This window comes from Vigna unguiculata, chromosome 7 (assembly GCF_004118075.2).
Source record: "Vigna unguiculata cultivar IT97K-499-35 chromosome 7, ASM411807v1, whole genome shotgun sequence".
In the NCBI taxonomy this organism is placed as follows: Eukaryota; Viridiplantae; Streptophyta; class Magnoliopsida; order Fabales; family Fabaceae; genus Vigna; species Vigna unguiculata.
Window position 1 is genome coordinate 27036632 of NC_040285.1, and position 15117 is coordinate 27051748.

The 15117-nt window shown below is 33.5% G+C and overlaps 3 protein-coding genes across 8 annotated transcripts; 2 read left to right on the forward strand and 1 right to left on the reverse strand.

Annotated features, from left to right (window-relative positions):
- The first annotated feature begins 2012 nt into the window (after nt 1-2012).
- On the forward strand, nt 2013-5631 carry LOC114192140 (RNA-binding protein 42). 5 transcript variants are annotated; one of them, XR_003606065.1, is made up of 7 exons: nt 2013-2537; nt 2638-2815; nt 3083-3180; nt 3269-3315; nt 4617-4713; nt 4993-5078; nt 5169-5182. XR_003606065.1 is itself a non-coding variant. In XM_028081757.1 (7 exons), the coding sequence occupies exons 1-6, from the start codon at nt 2316-2318 to the stop codon at nt 5220-5222; spliced, it is 735 nt and encodes a 244-aa protein (XP_027937558.1). In that variant the 5' UTR covers nt 2043-2315; the 3' UTR covers nt 5223-5248; nt 5402-5631. The 5 variants fall into 5 exon arrangements, 2 of the variants coding, with proteins under 2 accessions (XP_027937558.1, XP_027937557.1); XM_028081757.1 differs by lacking the exon at nt 3269-3315 and adding an exon at nt 5402-5631 and having other exon boundaries at nt 2043-2537; nt 5169-5248; XR_003606066.1 differs by lacking the exons at nt 4993-5078; nt 5169-5182 and adding an exon at nt 3393-3450.
- A 1580-nt stretch (nt 5632-7211) lies between these two features.
- On the forward strand, nt 7212-11147 carry LOC114192180 (pentatricopeptide repeat-containing protein At1g08610). 2 transcript variants are annotated; one of them, XM_028081813.1, is made up of 3 exons: nt 7212-7374; nt 7753-9701; nt 10801-11147. In XM_028081813.1, exon 2 carries the CDS (start codon nt 7856-7858, stop codon nt 9623-9625), a length of 1770 nt encoding a protein of 589 aa, XP_027937614.1. In that variant the 5' UTR covers nt 7212-7374; nt 7753-7855; the 3' UTR covers nt 9626-9701; nt 10801-11147. The 2 variants fall into 2 exon arrangements, with proteins under 2 accessions (XP_027937614.1, XP_027937615.1); XM_028081814.1 differs by having other exon boundaries at nt 7772-9701.
- A 1092-nt stretch (nt 11148-12239) lies between these two features.
- Nucleotides 12240-14385, reverse strand: LOC114189869 (pentatricopeptide repeat-containing protein At3g04760, chloroplastic). Its single transcript, XM_028078590.1, has one exon. The coding sequence runs from the start codon at nt 14164-14166 to the stop codon at nt 12454-12456; it is 1713 nt and encodes a 570-aa protein (XP_027934391.1). The 5' UTR covers nt 14167-14385; the 3' UTR covers nt 12240-12453.
- Between the last annotated feature and the right edge of the window lie 732 nt (nt 14386-15117).

The following is a 15117-nucleotide window of genomic DNA, read 5'->3' on the forward strand; positions in this document are numbered from 1 at the left end:
ATATAGTCTCAACTCAACTTTGAATTCTAAGACAACCTAAATTCTACTTTCTACTTTTTGTTCCGCACTTTTTTTTTTTTTTTTTTTGTGTTTCACCTATTTATCCATTTAGATATTAGTAAATAGTTTTAGTTAATTCAATAACAAATAGTTTGATTTAGTTTATTTAAAAATGTATTTATTTAGTGTGAGGTCTTAATTGTCTATGTTTGTTCTTTCTATAATGTTGATCTCGAGTCTTCAATACGCTATATTAGTTAATATTAAGGTGGAAAATACTTGTGATTGTGATGTTTTTTAGGTATTTATATTTTTAGTCGTAAGATATAATCTCAGTTTTTGGCAATTTTTAACTTATTTATATGTTTTTAATTATTAAATTCAGAAATACGTTTGTTAAACATTTTTTATTCTTTAATAGATCGATATTTTGAGTTCTGTTGAGATAGATTATTATTTTGCTCTTAAATCATTATTAAATCACATATATAAAGTCTTTAAATTCTTATTTTCAATTGATAATTATTTTTAGATTAAGTTTATATATATATATATATATACTTTTATGTATTTTGGTTAGCAATAAAATAAAGTAATGTTGGTTAGGTCAATTTTACTACTTTTAGTTTATGTTTTCCCTTCTTGCATGGGGTAATTAAAATGAAATAAATATTAGAAATGTAAAAAAAAAAAATTTACTCTAAAGGTGAAAATTATTGGGGGTATAATAATAACATTGTGGTGGTGGGAATATTTGTATTTATAGAAGGTGGTGAGAATAGTCAGTCACCCCTGCTTTAATTAATGGGGCATTTATCTAAAAAATCATGAGGCCGTCATAATTTTAATGGCCCATGTTAGCTGTAGAAACATTTTTTTACTTTTACTTGCTGCACCCCACAATTGCTTTACCACCTCTCAAACTTTCAAAACAATCGTTTTTACCCTTTGGAAAAGTAATTTTCGGGTTATATATTTAGGAAGCATTTTGGAATGAGCTCTCAAAAATTTTCAAAATAGTATTTTCAGAACTAAAGTTCCGTAATAAAATATACTGATTTATGACTTTTGGAATAGAATTTTCAGAATGTATAAAATGTGTGCCTGAATAAATTTTTTGAAAGGTAATTTTAGGGAAAAACAATTCAAAACTCATAAACTACCTTTCAGAATGAGTTTTTTTGAAATAACCAGAACTGAAATATGTTTCTCAAACTTTGGATATAGCCATTTTGCCCTTTAGAAAAATAACTTTCTGGATTTAATATTTCATAAGCTTTCCGAAATTATCATAACAATATTTTTTATATAACTTTTCAGAATTAATTTTCGAAATAATAAAATTACAAGTGTGATTTTTGGAATAGAATTTTCATAACGTGTGAGATGTATACTGGAATAAATTTTACGAAATAGATTTTTAGTTTAATTATTATTTTTGTCTCAGTTTAGCAAAAAAATATCAAGTTAATTTTTTTAGTTTTTTAGTCTCAAATTAATCTTAATTTTTAAAAAATTATAGAATTTGGTTAATTTTTGTTAAATTTATTGTTGCAGATAAATAATTTCTCATTAAAATTGATAATAGAATTACACCCACAAAATAAATAATCATATTCCAATAACTTTAATTTTGATGTCAAATTTGGATTGAATTGTATAAATTTTTAAAAGTAGATTAAATTGAGAAAAAAAAATAGAATGGAATAACAACTTAACATTTTTTTTTTAACGAAAAACAAAAAGAGTAATTAGAACTAAATTTTTCAAAAATTGTTTTTCAAAACTCATACAAACTTTTTTGGAATGAGTTCCTTGAAATATCCATAAATGAAATAAAGAAGAGTTTTTCGAAACATACAAAATACGTTTCAGAAAAAAAAATGAATTAAATTGTTTATGTAGTTTCTTTCTTATTCTTGTGCAGCGTTTTTTCTCTCTTCTTCTACAACAATGGTGCGGTGGTGGCGGGCGTTGAACGGTGACCGTGGTGGTGTGCAATACTGGAGGGAGTTTGAATCCTTTCTTAGTGGTTGAGGCGTAATTAATAATAAAGTGGTGCAAGAAGCAATAACCAACATTTTAATTGGGTTTTAATTATCTTTTCTTCAACCTTAGGCCCAGTAAACTTTTACTATTTCCTTGTTAAAGTGAGAGCCCACCAGGAAGAAATATGCAAGAAAGTTGTGGAACAAGATATTTCAAATTAATTAAATTGGCATAACCCAGATAGAACCCTAAGAAGTCCAAACGCTGTTTTCGAGTCCAATTTATCATTCCCTCTGCATTGTGGAATTCGATCGGAGTTGCGATCAATGACGACACCACCGTCTTCCTCGTCAGCTTCCCAATCGCAGTTTGCCTATTCAAACCCTTCCTATTTTCCCGTCCCATTTCACCTGCAGCAACCTGCAACAACTCATTACGCTGCACCCTACGTCGCCGCCCCCTCCGTGCAAATCCCCGCTCCTCCCGTCGTCGGTCCGGTTGCGCCGGCGCCGGTTCCCGCTGTATACTCCGCTGTGCCGCAATACCAGGTCAGTCGTTTTCTTCCTTCTTAGATTACCAAGAGGGAGAGGTGGGGTAAATTGATTCAATTTATTTTATGAATAAAATGAATATTACGTGATTGAACAGGCGCAACAGTTATTTGAAAGGGATGCACAGATAATTACGCCGGAGGCTCTTGAGAATGTTAAGGCAGCGATTGCGAGCAGCGACGTGGAACACAAAACCGATGCCAAAAGGAAAGCGGTTCCTCGCAAAGCTGCTGGCCAATCATGGGAGGATCCTATCCTCGCTGAGTGGCCAGAAGGTATGATAATGATGGTTATGAATATTATGTAGTCATTACTATTAAGTATCTATTAATGGTTAATTTAATTTTATGTATATTTAAAAAGTTTTCTTGTGTTTTAAAATATCATCTAGTATTCCTGAATCCAGTTTTATAAATGTTTGGATTGTGTCTGTGAGGGCGCATGTTTTTTTTTTTTCTTGAGCCTATTTAGAATTCGCGGTCGTGATTTTGAAGTGAGATAAGAAATGATAAACTAATTTATCTTTTTTCTTTTATGATTAGATGACTATCGGCTCTTCTGTGGTGATCTTGGTAATGAAGTGAATGATGATGTTCTTTCAAAAGCTTTTTCCCGATTTCCTTCCTTTAACATGGCACGAGTGAGTAGATTTCCCCTCTAACTTGAATTCTCTTTATGTTTGGCTATGATTGTCGTGCTAGTGTGAGCATTTTTTATTTCCTGTTCAGATTTTTGTTTGAAGGGATGGAGTTGTTAATGATTTGTGTATCTTAAGGTAGGTCTTGTTTTATACTTCACATTTGATTAGACATTTTTTAATGAGAAAATTGATGTGTTATTTTGTCATCTCAGGTTTCCCCTTCTTGTTGCTCGTTATTCACAATTCAAGGGCCATTGAAATTATATACCGGTGACCTAATGCACCTTAATTTTAACAATCAATTCATTTTAAAATCAGCGTTGTGATTATTATTTTGTAGTGTTGTGAGATCTCAATATCAGAAATAGATGAAGTCAGGTGTCCTATGAGTATTGGCTAACTAGTTTGAATTTGGTAGATTTGGCATCAGGTTGATTCTTACATGGAATCTTTCTACTAGATTTTGTTTGTTTTCCTGCCTGGTTCATCTCTGTTTAACCTTCATACACATAGCATTCTAACTATTCAGAATTATTTCGACCATTGCATTTTTGTGTAATGTTTCTAGTATGCAATTCTTTCAACATTATACGAAGTTAAGTTTGAGTGTGGATGAAAATAATGGACCATTAAAAGGACTTTGAAATTTCCTAGGGACGGTTCCTACCCTAGACGGAGGCTGTATAAAACTCTTCTACTGTTACTGACAATAATATGGGTGGAAATTCTGTTATTGTGTTAGGATTTGATCAATAAATACAGAGAAGAGAACCCCAGTGCTGACCTTAGCCCTACAGGTGGCATGATCCCACAGGCTATCAGAAGCTTCTAAAATATTCACTGTACGTGGAATCGTTGACTAATGATTGAAATACTTGAGCCAAATGGGCGGGCATAACTGGCATTTGGGTCTGCTAGTAGTTGTAAATGGGCATCTTGGACCAATGGCCTATCAGAGGGCAGCTGAGACTAGCTCTTTTGCGTGTTGGCTGGAGACATAGGTGTCTTTTTAGTTCAATTGGAATGACAAAATTGCTAAAATTAGTAGTAGTTGTGTCTATTAAGTATCAACTAATTATTCATTATTCATTCTCTACAAACCAGGTTCTTTGTGCATAATAAATAATGTGAATAATATATTGAGTTGGTGCAAATCGGAAGTTATAAAGGCATTTTTGCATGCATACAGTAGTTCTCATTTGAAACCGAGCAATTCGCTCGGTGGTATGTTGATGGAAGTATGAGGTCATGCTATTTAATGGTGATGACATAATTCCATCTAATGAACTTAAGTTTTATATACTCTTCTGTTTGTAATTTGTAATTTGCCTTGTTTTACTTGTCTGTAAGCAAACTAAACAATAAAATTATTTACACTGTTGTGGTGCATTGTAATGGGGGCTGATCAAGTTTTTTTTTTTTTTTAATCTTTTTAGGTTGTCAGAGATAAGCGCACTGGTAAAACAAAGGGTTATGGATTTGTGAGCTTTGCCAATCCTTCTGACCTTGCTGCTGCACTTAAAGAAATGAATGGTTAGTAAGTTCAGATGGACCTCTTTAAGTAATACTCTTAGTCTGTAATATCTGTTTCTCTGCTGACTTTTGCTTTGATTTAGTATAAGTATTCTAGTTAGTTAGTCGGATATAAAATGATAGCTTGACAATCCAACACTTCATGATGGATTATTGTTTCTTTGAGTAAAGAATTTATTTAAGGCTTCCCATTTGTCACTAAATACTGTCAACATAAGGAGACAATATTTTACCAAATGCAACGAAATCTGTATTTATATTTTGATGTCTCCATTTCAGGAAAATATGTTGGAAATCGGCCAATAAAACTACGCAAGAGTAACTGGAAGGAGAGGACTGATTATGAAGCACTGGAGAAACAGAAGGTGCAATTTTCTTTGTCAATGATTTGAAATTGTTCCGTTAATGGATCCTCCTATATGTCCAATTTAATTATTTTATTGTTTACATGACAGAATCACATTCAAAAGAAACCAAAGTTGTCCAGGAAAGGTGTGCTGCACAAGTAAAAGGGGCCAGAATCTATGTAAATCAGGTTACCAACTTGGCTAAGTAAAACGGTGTTTACAAAATGCTATTTGTCTTTTCATATGAAATGTAGCCTACTTAAGGGCCTCCCTCTCAGATATTTATTTCCAAGGAACTGCTTGCAAAATTCTGTACCTTAATTCTGATGTTTATATTTCAGGAATATGCAGTGGGATGAGGAATTAAACTCAAAATGTATAAAATTTGACTTCTGCATATTTGAATTAATGAAAAATCTTAGATTATGTACTCATGTTCGCCCTTTGGGGAGAAGGGTAAATACAATTTGAAGATCCCATCTGCCACAAACTGGCTACTGAAAACTGTTATTTAATGGGAAAATGTGACTATGTACCCATGCTTGGAAGTGTCTTTTGGATTTCTTTGCTATACTATGTTCACATGTGATAGCGTGGTGCTTTTAGTTTGATTGATAACTATCTTCTCCAGCAGCTGTTTCAACAACTTCAAAATTTTAACAAAGAAACATTTGGTTAAGAATTAAAAACAAACTTTTAATTGAAAATTATGAGAAACGTTAAAATTTAGAGGGTGTTTTATTTTTAGTATCCCATGAAAAGTTTACTTTTAACTTAAGTAATATCTTGTCACCAATTAGTTAATATTTACAATTTTTTAAGGTCGACAAATTTTGAAATAAAATTTTTGTTTGACCTAAATTATTTTCACCTTTATTTCTCGTCAACAGTGAGTCAAATGAAAGTTGATAAATGATGTTATACTTTTTGTAGGCAACAGACGTTTGATATGCAGACTTTAAGCTCAATTTTGAATAGACGTATAAATGAAAAAAATGGGTTATTTGTATGTTCAAAAGTTGAAATAGGTATAAGTAGAAATTTTGTATAACCTTGATTAAAGGTGCAAATACTAATTTTCACATGTCACAATTTATTTAACTTTAGAAGTGGCAATTGTCTTACACTTGGTCGTAAAATGTGGGTCAAGTTGGCTCTTCTTGTTTGGAAAATGTGAGTTTAAAAAGTCTGATGCGGACTTGTGTATATATCTATTTTTTTAAAAATTTTTTATGATAAAACTTTTTATTATTCAACTAATTGAAAAATAATCTAACATCTTCAAATCTTATTCAAAAATATATAATATTTGTTTTTTTCACTTATACAATAACTAAAAACTTATACAAGAATTTAGAATAATTAATCCACATAAATACAAATACTTTTTTTTTATGTGAGTGGTAAACTAGTTCAACTCGCCTCTACTTTTAAAATATACTTAAATCATCCTTGATGGAAATTATTATGAATAATCTTTTGAATTTATATTATTCTAAGTAAATTACATTTTTCACAAATAGTTTGATGAGGATAAATCACTTACAATCAAGCCAAGAAATCAAACGACTACTGCTTGTAATCGAGGGTTAAGTGAAAAATAGTAAGGTTGGTTTTTCACACAAAAATTAAAGAAGTACTTTAGTACATTAATACATTAACTTTTAAGTATTATGGTAACTTGATGTTATTTCATGAAGGGAAGAAAGAAGCAACCGCAGAGGAAAAAAAAAGGTTATAGGTGATACTTAATTGTGTAATTTCCTTAATTAAATGTTGGGGGGTTTTGGACCTATATTTTATATATAAAAATAATGACAACCATTTAAAATATTTTGAGAACATGGATAATGTGATTTAACGGCAAAATAAAATATAAGGAATTTCACGTTTTGTTCTTCTGCAAAAGACATTTAAATTTTTTAAATATCAATATGTAATATATAATATCTAATGAATTATTTAATAATTAAAAATTATTTTGAATAATAATTTCATTGAAAATGAAAATATTTATAATAAATCGTTTACTAATAAATTGTCATTTTCAAAAACATTTTTAACAAATTCTAAATAAATATTTAAATAAAAGCCAAGTTGATATAAATAAAGATTTAAAATAATATACAAATTCCGCGGCTCGGTGTGTTTTTGTTACAGGGGTAGGCTTGTTATGGGTTTTAGATATAAAAACTCGTAAACCCCAACTACTTCGTCATCTCCATTGCCGCCACAGTCATTGACCCTCCGAAGCTGCTACATTTCTCGACGGTTCTTTCTCAATTGCTTCCACTGTTCACTGTCACTTCTACTGGTGAGTCTATTTCCTTCTCTTATATAACATTCAACCACAAACATTCAACCATAATTTCAATTTCTACTGTCTACAATTGTTTTGCCCCAACTATGGCCCCTTTAGAATCTCTAACCCCTGATTGTTGTTATTACTCTAATCAAAATTTTCCTTCTCCCTCTTCACTCTCTCTCCTCTAGATAATCTTACGTTATCTTATCCTTTCCGTGCTCAACACATGCCTTTATTATCTTTGTTACTATATTGTTACAGTATTATTGTGATGATTGTTGGAATTTCCGGTTATGTTATTTCCGTCTCCCATTAGGGGTGTTTGTATGCTTCTTCTCTTTGTTTTTAGTATGTGTTTATTGTAACAAAGTTCTGAACTTTTTATAGCTGAGTCCCACCTTTGTAGGGAAAAGAGGATAGGTGAATGAGAAGTGTGCCAGCCGTTTATAGCTTGAGAGTGTCCAATCATATACTTGACTGAACAGGTAAGATGGGACATATAGGTGCTCTGCAAAACAATATTCTCAGCTCCCATTCTTTGAATGGTCTGCTTGGTTGCAATAAAGGAGAGAGCTGTATTTTAGGTGCTAGTTCTGCTTTGGATCACAGTTCAAGTAAAGAACCGCCTACCCTACACCGACTTTACTTTGGTGATTACTTTTGTTCCACTAATCACTCTTTTCCTTGGAAAGGATTGCGGTGTAAAAGTTTTCAGGGAAGTGTTTTAATTGATAGAGTTGTTGAAGTTGACCATGGAAGTCGTGGCCTTGGAAGTGACTATGTTGGTGTAAGGAGAAATTCCAGGGAACTAAAGGATTCAAACAATGCTAGAAACTCTCCGAGTCTGGCTCCTGAGGAGGCACCATTTGTTGAAAACGATGAAACGACCAACAACAAAATTCTTCAGAGGCTCTGCAGTCTGGGAAAGTTAACGGTTGCGGCTAGGTTGATTGATATCATGGCACGGAAAAGTCAAATACCGCATTTCCCTTCTTGCACCAATTTAATCCGAGGTTTTATTAGAAAAGGTGTTGTAGGTGAAGCTTGCAAAATAATGAACAAAATGGTCATGTCTGGTGGCATTCCTGATACAATTACATACAACATGGTTATTGGTGGCCTGTGTAAAAAAGGTCATTTAAGATCTGCCCTTGATCTAGTAGAAGATATGAGCCTGAGTGGTTGCTCCCCAGATGCAGTTACTTATAATACAGTAATTCGCTGCCTATTTGATAAGGGGGATTATCATCAGGCAATTAGTTTCTGGAGAGACCAATTGAGAAAAGGCTGCCCTCCTTATCTGATTACTTATTCGGTGCTTATAGAACTGGTTTGCAAATATTGCGGGGCTGCTAAAGCCCTAGAAGTACTGGAAGATATGGCAATGGAAGGCTGTTATCCTGATATCATTACATATAACTCTCTTATAAATTTGACTTCTAAACAAGGGAAATACAAGGATACGTCTTTGGTTATATCAAATCTTCTATCGCATGGAATGCAGCCGAATGTCGTGACTTACAATACCCTTATCCACTCTCTTATTAACCATCGATATTGGGATGAAGTTGATGATGTTGTGAGGATTATGAATGAGACTTCCTATCCTCCTACACAGGTTACATATAATATCCTTCTAAATGGCTTTTGTAAATCTGGACTTTTGGATCGTGCCTTAAGCCTCTACAGCACAATGGTTATTAAGAACTGTCCGCCAGACATTATAACATACAATACTCTTTTAAGTGGTCTATGTAAGGAGGGGTTTGTAGATGAGGGCATCCAGTTACTTAACCTATTGGCAGGTACTAGCTGTTCTCCTGGGTTAGTCACCTATAATATTTTAATTGATGGGTTTGCTAGAATGGGTTTCATGGAGTCAGCAAAAAAATTATATGATGAAATGGTGGAAAAGGGAATCATTCCTGATGAAATTACTCACAGTAGTTTGACTTGGGGATTTTGCGGGGCAGATCAATTCGAGGAAGCTACAGAGCTGCTAAAGGAGATGCGTAAGAAAGAACAAAGGATTAAAAGTACTGCATATAAATGTGTAATACTTGGATTATGCAGACAAAAGAAGGTTGATATTGCAGTTCAAGTTCTAGATTTGATGGTGAAAAGTCAATGCAATCCAGATAAGAGTATATATTCTGCTTTAATCAAAGCTGTTGCTGATGGGGGTATGCAAAGAGAGGCTAATGATTTGCATCAGACGTTGATCAAATGGAATATTCTGAAAGAAATCAGCTTGGATTAGTTGAAGTTTGTGTGTAAAGATAGGCACAAACACAATATCACACTTCTGGCTATGTACAGATTATACGTTCTCTCAGGTAATTCTTTTGATCCCTTTTTCTCGTGGGAATTGGATTGTGCCTATTTGAATTAGTTTCGCACTTCCTCCTAAGTTCTCTGTAATTCTATTTCTTTCTAATCATGGTAGAGGCTAGAGTGAGTTACACACCCTAAGTTCTTCTATTTCTATTTCTCCATATTCGTGGTAGAGATTATAGTGAGATAAAGAATTTTGGGAACAAATCTTCCCCTGAATCAAAGAGGACCCAAATCCTTCGTTCTGAGATCTATTGATTATTGGTTGTTTGTAATGATGACTAAACCCACAAGTCTTTTGTTTCTATTCTAGTTTTTTTTTTTTTTTTTTAATTTCGATGCAGATTCTAACACATACGTGTTACAATGACATTACTTTGGTGCATTTGCCCTTTTTTTTTTTTGTTAATTTACAACTTGCCTCGTTCTTTCAGGGCTATAGTGACAATTTGGAACCACCCTTGGTGCTATTATATTTTACTAAATTAAGCACAATTGACTACCGTTGATCTTAAGCAATAATTACATTATAAGTCACTGACATTAATAAAATGAAATGTCCACGTTATATAGGCCATTAGGCTACTAGAGAATTGTTGTTGTAATATTATGTTTATGTTTGGATATCTATTGGTAGATGAAATGGAATGCGAGGTGATGGAGCAAAATAGAATAGAGTAAGATGGGGGCAAACTTACTATTACTGTTCTGATGAAATGTAAAAAAAAAGGAAGACAAATTCCGTATTATACCCTCAAATTAGATGGATGAAAGAGGGGTAATGGATGTTATGGAAGGGGTTGCGTTCCATCTGATTTCACTGTACACTATCTTTAAACAATCCGAATAATGGAATCTATTATAATTCCATCCCATTATTTTTTTGGTAATTCTAGCATATCCTTGAATTTTAATTTCATTTTTTGTCAGCTTAGCTTTTGATATCAGAATATTTGATCAAGTTGGAAGACATTTTACTAGATTTTTATTTAGTAAACCTCTACTCTTGTGCTTGAGATTGTAAAGATCTGTGAATTAATCTTTACCCAGTTTGTATACCTAAGACTCGCTAATTTTTGCTGTGGGTATTTGCCAATGTAGGAAAGCATGTTGGGAAGTTTTGACGGATAATTGCGTGGGCTGCAAGATCCAACAGTATTGGCTAATACTGTCTCTCAGCACGAACTAGAATTTCGGTAGTTGAGGTTGACATGAACCTGTGCTGGTGTTAAGTTATTTTTAAAGTCAATCCAATCTTCAAGTTTTATCCATGTGTTAATTTTGGTAGTTTAAGTTTGTTTCGTTGACTTGTATAATACAGTCTAAGAGCATTTTTTAGCATTTACCATTCAATTTTAGGGATTGAAGGTTGTCATTATTGCACACATCCATGTGATTTTGCAAGTTATTTTAGGCTAATCATATAATTTAGCCCTTGAACGTGTTTAGAATTCTAATTTTAATTGGGAGTAAATTATATATTTAATTTTAATTTTAGTTTTTGACCTTGAAAGATTATTGTTCAATTGTGCAAAGGTTGTGAGAAAAACATCAATCCTGATATGGAAAATAGATCTTCAAGTAAAGTTGAGTTATGATACTATTTCCTTTGGAGAAATCATGCTTAGAATCTTATTAGATATATAAAGAGTAAGGAAAAGATTGAAAAAGGGGCATTTATGTCATAAAAAATTAGTACATTTGATCTTTTTGGTGTCTTGAGTGCTCAACTTTTAGTAGTGAGAAGAGTGCATTATTATCAACTCAGAAATCATATGGATTTGATTTACCACATTTTCTTTTTGTTTAAAGAACTACTTAGTTATCCTAAAGTATTTTAATATCTTCTTAACATACACTTTGCACGATATTAGGTATCCTAGTAGTAAGATAGAGTAAATAATCTATCATTAAGATAGCATGTAGTAATCATGGGTGTCGTTGATTTTTTTTTGGAGTTATCTATGTCAAACATCTTTTGTAGTTCATTGCAGTATTTAGATTGACAAATGAAGATATCTTCTTGAAGTCCAACAAAGAAGGGTAATCTGTCTCAGGTCTTGGAGTGCGATTTGTATTTCTGTTGGAGAATTTTACTTGACTCCAATTGATTTTAAGATGAAATACATGTTCGCCATCGTGAGCCTCTCAAACTCCTGCGTTAAAACTTGTGAATTATTGGCGTATGTATCTATTAGGTGAACCAAAAACAGTATCATCTATAAAATTCTGAAGTAAAAATATGTCATCGAATCATTAAGGAATAGAGTAGAATTAACCTTTTGAAATCTCTCAAGTTACCTATCCTTTCATACCTGTTCGTTGTCAGGTAAGAAGTTATTTTTAAATCTCCAATACATTATTTTATTTACTGCATAAATCATAGTATATTGGCAACTGCTAATTGTTGCTGTTAAGGAATTAAAAGGATTTTTTTAATGATAAAGAAATAAGTTCATGTGATATTTTAAATAACTTTTTATTTCTTTTTTATGTGTTAGTCATTGTTCAGCAAGATCTATATGTTCATGAAAGGATACTTGTAGAAGCAATAGATTTTGACAGATTTCAATTTTCTGTACAAGTCATCGGAAAACAACGAGGCAAAAATTTGGCACTTGAAACAATAGAGACTTGGTAATGACAGTCCATTTGATATTTTCTGTCCTTCAAACTGCCCCTCTAAAACAGTAAATTAGCAAATGACACATTAAGATGATCTGAACAAACTCTCAATTAGAAGACCCAAATAAATCAGGCACGGAAAAGGCTTTGTTTGTTTAAACGTCTGAATAAATCTTGAGAAATAGCATTAATACTAGCAAGGGATTTTGCCAGCTCCACAGCATCACTTGGCCATCCAGCATAGCTAACCCCTTCCACCAACAACGTGTAGGTTGTTTCATTTGGCTGACATCCATTGTCAACCATAACAGCAAGCACCTCAATGGCATCCACCATTCTGTGTGCTTTGCACAACCCAAGAAGAACAATGTTGTAACTAATAACAGTAGGTTGCCACTCACTCCTTTCCATGTCCACCAACAACCCAATGGCCTCATCCACCATCCCATCTCTGCACAAACATGATATGAGTGAATTATAAGTGATCCTATCAGGATCAACACCATTGTTCAGCATCTCCAAAACCATCCCCAATGCTCTAATCTTGTCCCCACTACTCCACAGTGCTCCCAACATTGTGTTATATGAACTCACATTTGGAGGACACCCCACTTCATCAAGCTTCTTAAAGATGGTCAAAGCCTCATCCCCTCTTCCCTTCTTACACAGAGACCCCATGATAGTGTTGTAGTTCACAATATCAGGTAACCACCCAGCAGATATCATATCATCCACAAACCCTATAGCCAAATCCACTTTTCCCTCTTTGCAGAACGCAGAAATCAACGGATCATAGCAATAAGCATCAGGGCTCAACCCTTTCTCCTTCATAACCTTCAACAAATCCACAGCCTCCCCAGTTTTGCCATCACGGCAAAGCGAATTAATCAAAACGCTGTAAGTCACCACATTCGGCTCGCAACCCTTCAACATCATATCAGACATCAACCTCTCCCCAGTTTCCCATCTTCCCTCATTCAAAAGACCCTTCAAAACCAAGTTGTAGAGGTTCAAACTCGGGGTGGTGCTCAAATTGCAAACAAAGTCAAACGCTCGATCCACCAAACCTCGTTTGCACATGCCCCTAACAATCACATTGTAAGTGTACATGTCAGGTTGAAGCCCTCTTGACACCATCTCGTCGAGAAGCTTCATTGCCTCATCAATGCCACCGTGTATGATAGTCGCTTCTATCAAGATAGTGTAAGTGATCACAGTAGGGTTGCAGTTATCTTTCATCAACTGATCCATAACCTTCATAGCCAAATCAAGCTTTCCCCTTGCACAGAGGCTCCCAATTAGAATGTTGTAGGTGACAACATCAGGGGAGAATCCTCTGTTCTTCATTCTTACAAGCACCCCATTTGCAGCATCAAATCTATCGCTCCTGCAGAACCCACTAATCACTGCATTGTAAGCAAAAGCATCAGGGTCACCATGCTCTTCCAGAATCTCCATGACTCGCACCGCTTTCTCCGTTTTCTTTGAAGTGAACAAGCCCTTGATGAGCTTGGTGCAGAGAATGACGTCGGGTTTGTAATTCCTCTTCACCATTTGCTCCAGAAAGTAGAGGGCTTCGGTGTACTTGCCCGTTTTGCACAACCTGTTGAGGGATTTCATGTGATGGGTGTCTCGGAAGTCGTAGTGTCGGGGCCTGGTGTCTGAAGAACTCACCCTCCCGTTTCCCTTATTGTAGTTGTTCTTTCGCTTGCTGGGGTTGTCTTCATTCAGAACCGGGATTCTGCATCTGATGACAGCGTTGGGTTTTGGATGCCACGAACGCTTCGAATTTGTTCGAAGTGAGAGGGTATGCGACAGGAATTCGGTTGAAACTGTTGTCATTGACGATGCTGTGAGTTCAAGTTTTGGGTTTCTCTACTCATCGACAAATGGGTACCCACAAGGGAAGTGGCAGAGGAAAATTTAGGGGTTGGTTTGTGGATAAGGGGTTGAAAGAACGAGGAAAGAGTGCAGTTGGGGGCGTGAATCCAACACCTATACAAAGGTAATGGATTCGAGACCGCAATTATTATTTTATGTTTCTTTACATTTTTTTTATCCTATCTTTTTCGTGTTCATGGATGAGATGAGAGGCACATAGACACAGAAAATGCTCAAACTTATTTAAGAATACAATTATATTGAATTACCATGTCTTCAACTATAAAATACATAATTACTAACCACTGTAAATACGGAGGCTATCGAGTCCGTATACATTTTTTTTACATTTTCTAAATATGTTATATTAATAGGTGATAATATTATAATATTATTAAATTAATATATAAATTAAATGAAATATATCATAATAGACGAAAAAATAATTATTAATAAATAAAAAAAGGGAAGAAGCATAAATAACAGATTTTATAAAAAGTTTGTAAAAATAACGATTAATTTTTTAAAAATTTAATAAATTATTATATTTAAAAGATAAAATTTGTATTTTAAATTGTGGATAAAAAAAGAGAATCTCCTTCTTTATATATTGTTATAGATTCTTTTCGACTTTTAGCAATTTAGTAATTTAAATTTACATCTAATTAATAGTAAATTATTAATAATATCATATCATACCATTTATGATTAACGTTAATTAATATTGTCTAACCAAAGAATTACATAGTTATATTTTTAGAAATTTAAAATTATCTTATTTTGATACTTTTTAATTACTGAATGATCAATAAATAATAGAAAAGAAATTAAGTCTATTTTTTTTTCTGTTGCTTTCTAATTTAATTTTTCTTTGCAAAAAAAATAAAAAATAAAATAAAATTACATGCAACA

What these genes read in the sequence shown, in the direction of transcription:
- LOC114192140 (XM_028081757.1), top strand. Translation starts at nt 2,316, where the DNA reads ATGACGACACCACCGTCTTCCTCGTCAGCTTCCCAATCGCAGTTTGCC. An exon ending in CCTCGCTGAGTGGCCAGAAG is followed by an intron (nt 2,816 to 3,082) that starts GTATGATAATGA and finishes TTTTATGATTAG; the next exon opens with ATGACTATCGGCTCTTCTGT. An exon ending in AAGCACTGGAGAAACAGAAG is followed by an intron (nt 5,079 to 5,168) that starts GTGCAATTTTCT and finishes TTTACATGACAG; the next exon opens with AATCACATTCAAAAGAAACC.
- LOC114192180 (XM_028081813.1), top strand. Translation starts at nt 7,856, where the DNA reads ATGGGACATATAGGTGCTCTGCAAAACAATATTCTCAGCTCCCATTCT.
- LOC114189869 (XM_028078590.1), bottom strand. Translation starts at nt 14,166, where the DNA reads ATGACAACAGTTTCAACCGAATTCCTGTCGCATACCCTCTCACTTCGA.